We start from the raw sequence: 15,316 nt of genomic DNA on the forward strand, positions 1-15,316 counted from the left end.
CTATCTAACACCCCACGGTGGGGTTAATTTGGTTTCATGGGGAAATAAAACAGAAAACAAATAATCACAAAAGAAAATAGTAAGGGCTGGTGCCATTTGAATGGTAGATACAAACAGAGAATGCTCACTTTTTGCTGGAGTGACCTGAAAAAATTACACAGGCATGAAGCCTTGAAAGACGGAAAGTATTTGCATAGATGAGGATAGCAGCATTACTGTATGTGACAAAGAGAAGGGTGAGTTCAAAACATGTTCAAGAGAACTGCAGGCAAACTATGGTTAATGTAGAGTCCATATGAAATAGTAGTAGGCTTGCATGCTGAAAAGCTCATATTACTAGAGCATAGAATAGTTTGCTTACCTAACCAAGAAATATATCACTTGTTAAAAATGGGGAATGAAGTCAGATTTTTGAACAATGGAATGGCAATTTCACTATTTTAGGAATATGATAAATATAGTGATAATGGTAAAGATTAACTGAAAACGACAAGAGACCGGGGCAGGAATAGAAGCTATTCTGGATGGGAAGATGTCTGAAAATCTACCCTGGTATTTTTTGTTTTCACTTTTCCTTCTGTTATTACAGAGGACTAAGGATATTTTTGCAAATAAAGTTTCATTCAGCAAGAACACACTTGCACAAGCTTTCCATACAGGCACTGTGCTAGGTACTAGCTACATCAAAGAACAAGACAGGGTCACAGTCCCTCAGGCATTCATGGTATAATGAACATGAGAGAGCAGTGGTTCTCTCAACCCTTCTGGTACATTAGACTCACCTGGGAAGGTTTCAAAAATACATATATGTCCAGACTTCTCCCCCAGGGATTCAGATTCCCCCATCTAGCTGATGTACAGGCATAGGTATATTTATTTTTTAATTGTTTTATGCTTCAAATAATAGTTTTTGGAGGAATAATTTTAGAATTACAGAAAAGTTGTTATGATAGTACAAAAGTTACTATATACCTTTCGCCCAGTTTACACCAATGTTAACGTCTTACATAACCATGGGCCATTTGCCAAAACTAAGAAATCAGGATAGTTACGCTACCATTAACTACAGACATTATTCCGTTTTCATGAATTTTTCCACTAATGTCCTTTGTCTGCTTCAGGGTCCAATCCAGGATATAGAATTGCATTTAGGATGTTTTTATTTTAAAAGCTCTCCTGACAATTCTAAAGTGGATGTAGGGTTGAGAACCACTAGTACAGTGGGATGTTACAATATTGTTTCCCTCCTATCTGCCTACCCCCTTTTGTGTGTACATTAAATTTTTTACCATCAGGATGTATTCATTGCACAATTATTCATACCCCTATTATATTTATTACACAACATACTGAGGGCAGGGCAGCACAACCACATAATAGTTTCTTCTCTTTTTTTTTTTTTTTTTTGAGACAGAGTCTCACTCTGTCGCCCAGGCTGGAGTGCAGTGGCACCATCTCGGCTCACTGCAAGCTCCGCCTCCTGGGTTCACGCCATTCTCCTGCCTCAGCCTCCCGACTAGCTGGGACTACAGGCGCCCGCCACCACGCTTGGCTATTTTTTTATTTTTTTTGTATTTTTAGTAGACGGGGTTTCACCATGTTAGCCAGGATGGTCTCGATCTCCTGACCTCGTGATCCTCCTCGGCCTCCCAAAGTGCTGGGATTACAGGAGTGAGCCACCGCGCCCGGCCACAACCATATAATAGTTTCTTACCTCTCAATGACACTTCAACATTTATACTTTCACATAAACTATTTTATTTGATCTGTACAAAAGTATGTGAAATAGGCCAGGCGGTGATTATCACTCTCACTTAAAGATGAGGGAATAACATAGAGGGAAGGTACTCACCCAAAGTCACATCTGACTTCCTCAGTGCTTTTTTTTCTTCTTTGGAATGTGCTTCTGTCTCAATTTCACCTGCCAGAGTGGGCCAAAATTAGAGGAAAAAAAAGAGTAAACTGAAGTCTCAAGTTCTAACAGTGTTGCATTAAGATGGACCTTAAGAGATTTGCATACGTACAGTGCACAGGAGCACAAAGATGAGATGGGGAAGGAGAGGGAAAGAGGAATGCAGTACATTAGAGGAAGCAGAATTTCTCTCTCCACCTCTCGGGACCCTTTCTGCTTGCCCTCTTACATCACTCCCTGCATTCACACACAACTTCTGCTTTCTCACCATTCTTGTTTAAACATCACTGTGCATCTAAAATTCTTCTGGCGTTCTTCTTGGCTTAGAACCTTTAGGTGACAGAATTAAAGTTTTGCAAGAATCCTTCTAGCTTGACTTTGTGCTGCCTTCCTCTCATGTTAGGTCAGAAACCCATGAACCATATGATATTATAGCCAAAATGATGTGTGAGACGGTTCAAAGCTTTAGTTGATTCTCAAAGGGGTCCTTCACCCAAATGAGAGGTTAAGAATCACTCTACTGAGAAGTGTTTCTCAAAGTAGTACAAGCTGAAGACTACATAATTATTTAGGTCATGTCTTTAAGGCAGATTTCTAGGTCTTACATCTGGAGGAGAGGTTAAGTCTTATAAACTGCAAATAATCACATATAATTCCAGACAAGATAATAAGAACTTCAAATCATAGACTAAAAAATGTGCTGCATATTTAAGTTCCTGTTTTCAGTCAAGAGAAATTTCACCTATAAAAGAGGTAGCAATCTATTTCCCTAGTATATTCAAATCAGCTTTGCATTTCAGTACTTGTCACACTTGGTAATTACATATTTTTTTGTGTGATTATCAACGTCTACCATGCCCTCCAGGAGGGCAAATATCTCTTTAAATCTAGTCTTTCCACAAATAAAGCGGGACTATCATTTTCAGCAACACCACCATCTAGTGGCAAGCGCAGTAATTCTGGCCCAGTTTTATAAACACACACATACACACACACGCGCGGGCGCTATATATATATAAAACAATGGTTTTCAAACTTGTTTCTCCAGCTGCACAGAGCTGTCCCTCCTAAAAAAAATGGCAGCCTTTTCCAAGTTGTCCTGTAAAAATGACCTGCCAAAAGACACTATATGAATTTGATCAGTTTTATCTTATTTTTTAAACCACAATCTTTAATTATTTGGCTCCTCCTGCTGGTTATTTTCTACCAGAAATCAATGACAAATGGACAGACATGGAAACATCTTTTCATGGTTGTTAGACTTTTCAATCTGTGACTCATATGCTTTTGAATATTTTATACTGCAGATAATGTTAACAGATAAAAAGATAAAAGATTTTAAAATTTCTCCCAGAAAGAGAATTATATACAGAGAAACTTACTACAGGTGAGAGACAGCATTACAAGTGGGTAAAAGGCTATCATTGCAAGGACAACTGGTCATTGCATGGGATTAAATGATTCTTGTTAGCTCTTAGCTTCTCAGAGCTGTCCAGAAACGACAATAATCCCCACAATGCACATGGCATGTTGACTCTTATAATTCCATTCTCACTTCAGTTCCGGTAAGGTGTGGAGCACAAGAAACAGTTTCCACTCCTTAACCCCTAGCACATAGTAGGGCTCCTTTATAACATCCACCACACTTGAGATAAGGCTTATTTGGGGTTGTTTCTGACAAAGCACAACTTCTATTATGGAAAAATTTCCCACCACCCAGGGATAATTTTTTTTTTTTTTTTTTTTTTTGATACGAGGTCTTGCTCTGTCACCCAGGCTGGAGTGCAGTGGCGCGATCACGGTTCACTGCAGCCTCAAACTCCTGGGCTCAAGCGATCCTCCCGCCTCAATCTCCTGGGTAGCTGGGACCACAGGTGTCAGAGAATTCTTAACATTTCTTAACGTCCAGTCCTTCCGCTCTGTGTTAATTACATATACACGTCCCTTAAAAATTAGAATCATACTGGACGTATAGGTTACTTAATAATATTTCGAGAGAGACATAGTTGCGAGTTCTTCATGGAGGTGTGTTCCCTCTCAAAAAGCGCGGGAACCTGGAGTCGCATTCTACCCTAGGAGGGCGGGCAACTGTAGCAGCTGTGTGTAAGATAAACGAGATTGGGGTCCCGGAGGGGCACACGCCCGGGATAGGGTTCGACGCCCCATGGAGAACTCAAAGCTTCCCTCAACGCCACCCTGCGCGCGCGCACTCTCCTGGGTTCGCGGGACCGCGCCGGCGAGGCCACTGCGCATGCGTCAGGCATGGAGAGCGGAAGCGGAAGGTTGAATGCGTCGGGTGGGCACCTCAGCAACCAGTAGCCATGCGCGCCTTGGAGGAGACTGGGCCTCGGCCTACAGCGACCCCGTGCGGCTGCGTGAAGCCGGATCTGGAGACAGGTAACTTCCAACACCGGCGGTGCCACACTCTGGAGAGGTTTAGGCCCAGGCAGCGGACTTCGTTGCCGAGAGGGGTGTGAAACGCACGATCTGGAAGTGACGTGCGTCATTGTTTTACCTACGGCGAAGGCACGGGTCACGTGCTGCGGAGACCACGTGATGTGCTTTGGCGCGGGATGACGTCATCTGGCTTGTTCCGCTTTGTTATAAGACTTGTACTGTCTGCGTAGTCTTGGCTGAGTAGCTGGAGCAGCTATGTGCAGCGTAGCGACTTTTCTCTTAGGGGTTTCCTTGCCATAGCGTATGGGAGGTGGTGTTAGGCGGGTTAGGAATTAATAAATGCCATAGAGAGGCATCCTGCGCTGTAGCAATGAGGAGAGAGAAGGGGGAAAGTTTCGGAGGGAGAAAATAGTTTTAAATTGGGCCTAGAAAGACAAGGCATGAATTTGTTTCTCTTTACTCAGACGTCTTCATAGAGGAATATATTAGCTTTAGAAACTGGAAAGCAAATGGAAGAAAATTAAAATAACCTGCCAGAGAAAGCCATTGTCAATATCTTGGTGTCTACCTTCCATGCTTGTTTCTTTGCATACACACTTGGAAAGTGAGGTACTATACGACCTGTTTAGTAACGTTAAAATAATTTTAAAAAAATCTTAACAGGGCAGTTAATGTTAATTATAACACTTTGGGCCGGGCGCAGTGGCTCACGCCTGTAATCCCAGCACTTTGGGAGGCCGAGGTGGGCGGATCACGAGGTCAGGAGATCGAGACCATCCTGGCTAACACGGTGAAACCTCGTCTCTACCAAAAAATACAAAAAAATTAGCCGGGCGTGGTGGTGGGCTCCTGTAGTCCCAGCTACTCGGGTGGCTGAGGCAGGAGAATGGCATGAACCCGGGAGGCGGGCTTGCAGTGAGCCGAGATCGCGCCACTGCACTCCAGCCTGGGCGACAGAGCGAGACTCCGTCTCAAAAAAAAAAATTAACACTTTGTTTTGTTATTATTAATTTTTGTAGAGGCAAGCTCTCACCGTGTTGCCCAGGCTGGTCTCAAACTCCTGGGCTTAAGCAATCCACCTGCCTTAGCCTCCCAAAGTTTTGGGATTACAGGCATGAGCCACAGCAACCAGCCTAACGCTTTGTTTTAGATATGTGCTCTAATTTAACCAGCTTCCTGTTACTGAGCATTTAAGTTATTGCCAGTTTGCATTGTTCTAAAAGAAAGCTCTTGAAGCCGAAATGTTTGTGTACATTCTAAAGTTTGAACTTTGTTAAATTTCTTGGAAGTGCTATTACCTGGCCAAATGTGCTTATTTAAAAAAAATTGTTGCACACTGCCGATTACAGGTCTCATATTTTGACAGGAAGGAAAACGCAGAAGCCAGGGCTCAGAAGTCTACACAGTATAGATTTGGGGAGCTAGAAGTCTAAAGTGTTGGATGGAACAGGGAGGTGGGAACCTTTGGATTCTGATTGTGAAGAACCTTGAGTACCAGGCTAAGAAATACAAAGTCTGTTAACAGTGGAGAACATGAAAAGTTTAAAGTTAAAGAGTTAGCATAACACAAGAAACTCTAGGAGTGTTGAGGATTCGTCTAGAGTATTTTGAGAAGGGGAAGAACTTGCAGTGGGGACAGAAAGCCTAAGAAGGGTAATTTAATAGTACAGGCAGAAATGAAAAGGACCTGAACTTATTTTCAGAGCAAGACGTGTAGACAATCCTGTACACAAAAAACCCCACATTGATTGCTTGCTGGCTTTTTACTTATTACACAGTTAATACAGTTGTAATGTTTAAATGAGGAAAAAGCCTGAGCAGGGACTTTAAAAAGCACTCCTTGCTGGGCACCTTCTATTTTACTGGATGCTTTCCTATTTTATTAGTACTCTTACAGCTTTCCAAAGTAGGTAGTATCCCTTGTTTTGTAGATGAGAAAACGGATTCAGAGAGAGAAGCTAGTTTTTCCCATGGTCACACAGCTAGTGTAGTGGCCCTGTGTTGTTTTTATCCTTTCTGCATTCTGAAACCAGTCCTAATTCTCTCATGCTCCTTTGAGGAACCACTTCTCCCCATTTCCATGAGGTTCTTGTGCTGGTTTTTGGCATACCTGTGCTTATTTATCTCTATCCCTGCAAAGGCACCTAGCTAGAATTGTTGATTTACTTGTCTTTCTCTGTCAATGTACTGGAAACCCTTGAGGACGAGAACTGGTTCATATTTGTACCCCAAGTCCTTAGCACAGTGCTTACCAAAATGGTAGGTGTTTACTGTTCTTTTGGGTTTTTGTTGTTGTCGTTTTGAGATAGGCAAGAAGAAGAAGACCAGAATTCCCTTTGGCAAACAGTGTCAGGTCTCTGCTTCAAATAGCATTTATATTTCATAGCATTATCCCCAGGAGGGCACAGAGAATGTATAAATATATCCCAGAAGAGTTCAGACGTACTAGGATATGGATATTTGGTATTTTGAGAGTGGTCCCAAACATTTTAGAGTAGCAGAGTTAGAAGAACTCTTACAAAGTAGCTCTTGAGTATACTTTCAGTTCGTTGCTAATCCAGTGTTTTCTTGCTTATGTTCTTAAGGAGATGCACAAAGAGGATAGAAGTAAATCTAATTGGCAGCCACTTATATTTATCATATCATATGTGTAATCTGTGAAAAACAGGCATAGATTGATTTAGTGAAGTGATAAATCAGCTATAATATAAATTCCTAGGCCCCAAATCAAAGAGTCAAGGGCAGAAGTCTTTGATTACTTTACTGCTGACAGGACATTTCCCATGATATTGAAGCATGGTGTGATAGTCTCCTCAACCATTAAATTCCACTGTAGTAAGAGTTCTTGGTTTGTATCTTTTCTCCAAACTTAACACAATGTCTGGCAATTGTAGACACTTGGAAAATAGTGTTTCTCTCTTTCTTTTCTTTCCTTTCTTTCCCTTCTTTCCCTTTCCTTTCTTTTCTTTCCTTTTTCTTTTCTCTTTTCTTTTCATTTCTTTCTTTTTTTTTTTCTTCTCTTTGTGGAGCAGAGCTAACTCATGGGCAGTGTGCCCAGAGTATCAGCCAGAAAATGTTTCTTGAACAAATGAAAAGAAGACACAGGGATTTTGTGGCTGGGCTAGGGGTCTTTTTTGGCCATTTATCTTCCAGACATAAAGAAGATATACCAGGTCGTTTGGCCTCAGTTTCTTCATTTTTAAGATGTCTACTATATCTGTTCCATAGAAGCATGGATGAGGATTAAAAAGAAAAAACAAAAAACTGAAAACAATGCCTGTAAACATACTTGAACAAAAATTAAAGTTGTCAAAAACATACAGAGTATGGATGGATCTTAGCCTCATAATATTGAGAGAGAAAAAGCAAGTCTGAGAAGACAACTTACAGTTTGGTGCCAGTTTTTATAGATCTTAAAGACAAAAATCAATGAAATACTGTTTAGGCATGCATATACATGTAACAAAATCATACTCTAAAAGGAAGTGAATGATAAAGACCAAATTCAGGCTTCTGTTTATCTCAGAGGGAAAAGAAGGGTGTGAGGTAAGAGAAAAACAACCTAAAAAGAATAAGTCGTTAGTAACGCTCTAGTTTTTGGGATGGGTGGTGTATACACGGGGTTTCATCATATTATGCCATGTAACTTATATGTATGTTGCATATAATATTTATATGTATCAAATAATGTAGCTTCTAGAAGTGAAGAGTAATGAAAGATACTGTGAGGGACAGCCCCGGACCTATAGTCTTACTGCTTATGCTGGTAGGGTAGATTTAAGGAAGCAGGAAATAGAAGTCTGAAGTGTCTTTATATCATCTCTCAGAAATTGATAACGCTGTCATGAAATGTGAAAATAATAAAAAAGTTATCAATAAATTCAAAGTGGTAGCCATGGAAACCTTGGACTTTAAATTTATATTGATAGTGTCTGGCCATTTTTTTTTTCTTTTGAAATATGTTATTACTTAAAAAAATTGTGATTTTTTTTTTTTTGAGATGGAGTCTCGCTCACCTAGGTTGGAGTGCAGTGGCGTGATCTTGGCTCACTGCAACCTCCGCCTCCCAGGGTCAAGTGCTTCTCCTGACTCAGTTTCCTGAGTAGCTGGGACTCCAGGCATGCACCACCATGCCTGGCTAATTATTTTTTTTTTTTGTACTTTTAGTAGAGATGGGGTTTCACCATGTTGGCCAGGCTGGTCTCGAACTCCTGACCTCAGGTGATCTGCCCACCTCAGCCTCCCAAAGTGTTGGGATTACAGGCGTGAGCCACCGCGCCTGGCCTAATTTGTGATTATTGAAAACACTTCAAATATTATAGAAATTACGAAGTTAAATTTAAAGGTAATTTAAAAATCTCACCACCCAGATTAACCACTGTTAAAAAAATTGGTGAATATTGGCCAGGTGTGGTGGCTCACACCTATAATACTAGCACTTTGAGAGGCCGAGATGGGCAGATTGCTGGAGGTCAGGAGTTTAAGACCAGCCTGGCCAACATGGTAAAACCCCTTCTCTACAAAAAAAAAAAAAAAAAAAAAAAAAATTAGATGGGCATGGTGGCGCGTGCCTATAATCCCAGCTACTTGGGAGACTGAGGCACGAGAGTCGCTTGAGCCTGGGAGGTGGAGATTGCAGTGAGCTGAGATCGTGCCACTGCAATCCAGTCTGGGCAACAGAGCAAGACTCTGTCTCAAAAAAAAAAAACAAACAAACAAAAAACAAAACACAGCATTTGGTGCATATCCTTCCAGATAGCTTTCCAAACATACCTGTATGTGTTTAAGAAGGTAAATATGTAACAAATTTCCATAAGTGGGATTATATTATATATATTATTCTTTTACTTTTTCAGTTTCCACATTAATCAGTTTAGACATATATGATCTTTTCTTCCATGCAACATGAATTTTTTGAGTACCTACTCTGTTGCAGGCAATGTACTAGACAATGAGAATGCAGCAATAAACAAGACAGAAAAACTGCCCACATGGAGCTTACATTCTAGAGGGGCAGTAGGCTACTGGACCAAGCCTAACTTGAAATTTACCTTGCCTCTAGATATTTTAGCACCATGAGCTTATAAACTCTCTTTATTGCTTAAATTAGTTTATTTCATATGTTCTGTTGCTTTCAATTGAAGATATCCTTACTTATGTATACCCAGTGTTTCCTCATCTTTCATTATTCTCTGCCTCTTATTTCATACTCCAGCCAATCAAAATAGCTTGTTCCCTGCATATGCTATGACATTTCTCATTTACTTTTGTGTGCACTCTCTCCTCTATTAGAAATACCCTCATAGGCCAAGCACTGTGGCTCACGCCTTAATCCCAGCACTTTGGGAGGTCGAGGTGGGCGGATCAAGAGTTCAAGACCAGCCTGACCAATATGGTGAAACCCCATCTCTACTAAAAATACAAAAAAAAAAAAAAAAAAAAAGTTGAGCGTGGTGGCGGGCGCCTGTAATCCCAGCTACTGGGGAGGCTGAGGCAGGAGAAATGCTTGAACCCGGGAAGCAGAAGTTGCAGTGAGCCGAGATCGGGCCACTGCACTCCAGCCTGGGCGACACAGCGAGACTCCATCTCAAAAAAAAAAAAAAAGAAAGAAAGAAAGAAATACGCTCATAGCCCTGGCCAGAGTCACATGACTTAGTATTGGTAGCGTAGAATTTTAATTATGGTCATAGTAGGTATTCTGAAAATGCCCCCTTACTTTCATTCTTTCTTTCTTTCTTGGACCATTATTCTTTCTAGTATATCTAAAGGGATATTACTATGTATGTAATGATGTATGTGTATGTGTGTGTATGTAATGATGAGAATACTTATACGTATTCATGAATACTATAAAAATCATTTTTATAGTTGCACGACACTAAGATTTTAAAACTATGAAACCAATGCATTAGAGAAAACATGTTTTCTTACAACTTGGTTTGACCTTTTGACTAATAATTTTTTACCTAATTTTCTCCTGTAGGGAATCTTTTAACTGAGCCAGTTGGCTACTTGGAATCTTGTTTCTCGGCCAAGAATGGTACTCCAAGACAGCCATCCATTTGTAGCTATTCTCGAGCCTGTTTGAGGATTAGAAAGAGGATCTTTAATAATCCTGAACATTCCTTGATGGGCCTAGAACAGTTTTCTCATGTTTGGTAAGTTGCTTTATAGTTAGATGTAGGATTTTGGGCCAGAACTTGCCCCCGAATAAAGTACTCTAGTTGAAGGCAACCTTGGAGTCTGCCATCCAGACCACCCTCATCTTTGTTTTGTTTTGTTTTTGAGTCGGGGTCTCTGTCACCCAGGTTGGAGTACAGTGGTGCAATAGCAGCGCACTGTAACCTCTGCCTCCTGAGCTCAAGGTATCCTTCCACCTCAGCCTCCTGAGTAGCTGGGACCGCAGGTGTATGCCACCATGCCTGGCTAATTCTTTTTTGTATTTTTGGTAGAGATGGGGTTTCACCATGTTGCCCAGGCTGGAACTCTCATCTTTTGCATGGATTTTTTATTTTTTTTATTTTTTAAGACAAGTGCAGTAGTGAGAAGAGGGGAAAAGTAGAACAAAAAGTTCAATCTGTAACTGACTGTGAACAATCAATTGAGATAACTCACTACCTTTGAACCAGCCTGTTGTATGGAATTTTGTACTGTATTTGTGCATATGATTATCTGTGTCATTTAGAGATCCTCAGGGAAGCTTGGGATCCACTGAGGTGGCATGTTCCATTTGCAGTTGGTTCTAATGGTGATGAATGCCTTCTGTTGAGTGGAAATTATAGACCAGGGGTCAGTAAACTATGGCCCATTTTTGTAAATTATTTTTATGGGAACAAAGTCATGTCCATTTGTTTAAGTATTGTTTGTGGCTGCTTTCATGCTATAGCAGCAGAGTTGAATAGTCTCTATAGTGACTGGTTGGCCTGCATGTCCTAAAATATTACTCTCTGACCTTTTACAGAAAAAGTTTGCAGATCCTGCTCTAGTCTCATGTAGAATTAAGTATACTCCTAAAAGACAAGACACTGTAGAAATCTGGATACTTTAAGTGTTACCTATATTAGGGCCTGTGTTATACTAGCATTGTTTGTTGTCATTTCAAATTCTGTCCGTGTTTATTCTTCCTCACCCCAACATCAGCAGTCTGAATCGGTCTGTTTTTATTGGTAGAGACCTAAAAATTAAGTGTATATTCTGAAATAGTTTATTTTTCATGTCAATTTGGGGACAAGAGTAGATTAGAAAGAAAATGTATGTTCTGACCTAGTTTGTATTATGATCCTGATTGAATTATTTAAGTTAAAAACATTGATGATGGAAAAAATGGGTTCAGAAGTATATAAAGAGATTTTTCCTTATCCCTCCTGTTTTCCTCCCCTGTCTCCCTAACCCCAACCACTCATCAGAGCTTAGTACTGTTAACAGCATGGTGTAGATCCTGCCAGACCTTTTAATTTTTTCTTTTTCAAGTACACATAGAAACAAATATATACATACAGAGTGGGTATTTGCTTTTTTAAAAAAAGTATGTTTTCTTCACATAACAGTATATACCATGGAGAACTTTCACGACAGTAGATTTACCTTTTTTTTCTTTAATAGCTGTCTATTATTACAAAATATAGATGTATATTTTGTAATATACACACTCTTGTTAGTGGAGGGCTATGTTGTTGTTATAATAACTGTGACAAACCCCCTTAGACACATTCTTGGCCACTTATGTATTTTTATGAACAGGATATCAGAAGTGGATATATTGGGTTAGAAGGTAAGCATATTTAGAATTTTGGGGAACTACTTCCAAATTATCCTCTAAAATTAACCAATGTGTACTTCAATAATATATGCAAATGACCTTTTTCTTACACCCTTCCCAACACAATATGTTATCAGTTTTTTACATTTTTGCCTGATGGGGAAAAAGAGTATTTTGGATTTTTAGTTTAATTTCTAAATTTAGAAATTTCTAATTATTAGTGAAGCTCAACATCTTTTCATATGGTTCTTAGCTACTTGCCATTTTTTTGTGAATTACTTATTCATGTTCTTTGCATAGTGTCCTATATTGGGTTATCCTTAGTAATTTGTAGGAACAATTTGTGTGCCACAGATATTAACCTATGGTCCATTATGTATGTAGCAAACGTTTTCTCTTAGGCTGACATTTTGTAGTACATAAATGTAATGATTTCATGAGTTCAAATCCGTTAGTTTTTCTTCTTGGCTTCTTGGTTTTGTATCTTTTTTAGGAAGGTCTAGTCATGCCAAATGGAAAAAAAAAAGGAAGGTCTGGTAAAGGTATTTAACATTTCTGAACTTCAATTTCCTCATCCCAAAAATGGGGGATAAATTATATTACTTAAGATAGTTAAGACGATTGTATGAAATGAGTGTAAAAATGTTTTACCGTACTACCTGGCAAACAGCAGACACTTAGTAAATATTGTTTATTGGGCACTTGATAAACGTCTCTTAAGTTCCTACTGTGTGCCAGTTGTTGTGTTAGCTGCAAAGGATGTAGAGATGAGATTCTGTCTCTTCCTTTAAGGAAAGCGGATGGTGTTATTTTCTTCCTACCAGATTACAAGTTAATACTATTTAAAACATGATTTCTGTTAATTTGTGGGAGATTGCATTTTTTTCCCCATCAGATCATTGTGGTAAAATAACTTGTGCTCTTTTCTTATTCCGTGGTTTGTTTCGTTTTCTATAGGATTTTGTTTGTTTTTCACAAAAATGGTCATTTGAGCTGTAAGGCAAAAGTGCAGCCTCCTAGGCTGAACGGTGCAAAGACTGGAGTTTTTTCCACAAGGAGCCCTCATCGTCCCAATGCAATAGGACTGACCCTGGCCAAGCTGGAAAAGGTAGAAGGTAACCCATTTCATTTGTACTTTTACCTTTTTCCTCACCCAAAAAAGCCTTATAAAATAAACAGCATTCACCACTGGCTGTTTATTCAGATGAGTACCAATGATGTTAACTCCTGAGAACCACCAGACATTGAAGAAAATACAATGATTAAAAGAATGTTAGCATTGAAAAATGTTGAAATAAACTCATAGGATGCTCAGAGCTTGTTTATATTATTGCATATATCCAAAACTATTAAATTATTTAGAAATAACACAAATTTCAGAATCATTAAATTAGTAACCAAAGTTTCTCTGACTTGGAATGCAGTAAATACAAAATGATTAAAAATAAATGGACACTTTCCAATTTAACACACAATAACTCATTGTACATGCACATATGGAAAACACATAGACTGGTGGTATATCATTCCTTCCTTGCAGCCTTGGGGAAATGGACAGACATCATGGCTGCAGTGCTGATGTCAACTGTGCTGTGTGGCAGGAGTCTGGGATGAATCACACTACAAGGACAAACATTAGTCAGATTGTAGAAGTTTTAAACTAACTAGTTTTAACTGTGTGTTCGTATATAACCTAGTTACGCATTTATGGAAAGCATTCCATTCTGACCTAACAGATGCATTTGTTATAGAGGCAGCAGATGAAATGGCAGGTAAACTAGGAGTCAAGAGACCATTCCAGGCTTCAGCCTGCTGGTTGTGAAGTTGGCAAAGGAGAAGGACCTGCTTCCTCTGTGATTCCACAGCATATTTTGAGAATCTTGTAAGAGAGAAGTTCTAAAACTACTTTTTCAGGCTATTGGACACTAAATAGATGAGAGCAGTTATTTTACTTGTTCTTTCCCAGAACTTGAACTCTCCCACTGGATTGTACTCAACTGGGCCTTAGGTAGTTTTCTCAGAAAAATTCAGTAGCTGATCCACCTTGAATTTTATCAATTTGTAATGGCTAACAAACTTGGATAGCAAGTACTAGAAGATTTTACGATTATTCAGGGACATATTTTCTAGCACTGAATATGTGCCAGACATTGTCCTAGGTGCTAGAGCTATAGTGATAAACAAATCAGATGAAAATAGAAATCCATGCCCTAAAGAACTTAATGTTTCAATTGGGGAGGTCAAGTCAGATAGGTTAAAAGGCAAACACAGTAGCACTGTAGACATTACTATATAAGCTTTATGGCAACTAGTGGTTTGTGCAGTGCTTTACAGTTAGTAAACAGTGTTCGCGTACCTTATCTCACAGTGGCTTCGTGGGTTTGACAAAGTAGAAATCCTCATCTCATAGGTGAGGAAACTAGGGCTCTTTAAGATTAGATAATCTGTCTAATAGCATCCAGCCAGGTGGTCATCTGACTCTAAATCCTTTGAAGTCTTCCTTATGCTACAGTGCCTTTCTTTTTCCTACAGATATTGTTAGGCATAATTCATCATCTAGCACGTCCAGAATCATCTTTCCAGAGTTCCAGCTCATTCATAATAACATGTTTCAGAAATCAGGGTCCTGTGTTAGTTACGTTTTTCTTAAATGGAGACGGAATCAAATGTGACTGCATGCAGTTTTTCTGTTCTCATTTGGCCTATTTTCCAAGAGTAAGGTTAGTAGATGACTATTTGTAGAAGTAACTGGACGGCATCTGTCCAGTGGGACAGCTGGAGACTTGTCTTTAGTATTTGGTAATGCTGACTTATGTGCTGCTTAATCTTTTGAGTCTTGATGGATGTATTAGATTTCTATTGTTGTGTAACAAATTACCACAGAATCATCAGTTTAAACAACACACATGTATTATGTGTTTGAAACATTATTATGTATCTGTGGGTCAGAAGGATGGGCACAGCTTAACTAGGTCATCTGCTTAGGTCTCACTAGACTGCAATTAAATTGTCAGCTGATATGAGTTCTTATCTGGAGGCTTGACCATGGAAGAATCTGCTTAAGCTCACTCAGACTGTTGGCCACATTGATTTCCTTGCCATCGTAGTAGGACTGGGGGCCCCAGATTCTTGCTGGTTGTTGGCTGGAGGCTGCCCTCAGTGTCTAAAGGCTGTTTGCAGTTCCTTGCTATGTGGGCTTCCTAGCACACCTGCCTACTTCAGCAAGCCTTCAAGGAGAGTCTCTTGAG

General features: G+C 39.6%; 1 protein-coding gene across 16 annotated transcripts in view; it reads left to right on the forward strand.

Moving 5' to 3' along the window:
• Positions 1-4,157: 4,157 nt before the first annotated feature.
• TRMO (tRNA methyltransferase O) overlaps positions 4,158-15,316 on the forward strand; it is a 32,746-nt gene continuing 21,587 nt past the window's right edge. For 8 of the 16 annotated variants that reach the window (XR_001720917.4, XR_010148623.1, XR_010148624.1 and 5 more), the window contains exons 1-3: positions 4,158-4,309; positions 10,293-10,467; positions 13,026-13,183. Coding sequence is in view for 7 of the 16 variants with exons in the window: in XM_063787634.1 (XP_063643704.1) it covers positions 4,234-4,309; positions 10,293-10,467; positions 13,026-13,183 (409 nt within the window). In the remaining 9 variants the exon portion in view is untranslated. Of the gene's footprint in view, positions 4,310-10,292; positions 10,468-13,025; positions 13,184-13,819; positions 13,951-15,316 lie in introns of those variants that run through there. The other 8 variants (XR_010148626.1, XR_010148627.1, XM_063787636.1 and 5 more) reach the window with 6 other exon arrangements.

Source organism: Pan troglodytes, chromosome 11 (genome assembly GCF_028858775.2).
Source record: "Pan troglodytes isolate AG18354 chromosome 11, NHGRI_mPanTro3-v2.0_pri, whole genome shotgun sequence".
Classification (NCBI taxonomy): domain Eukaryota; kingdom Metazoa; phylum Chordata; class Mammalia; order Primates; family Hominidae; genus Pan; species Pan troglodytes.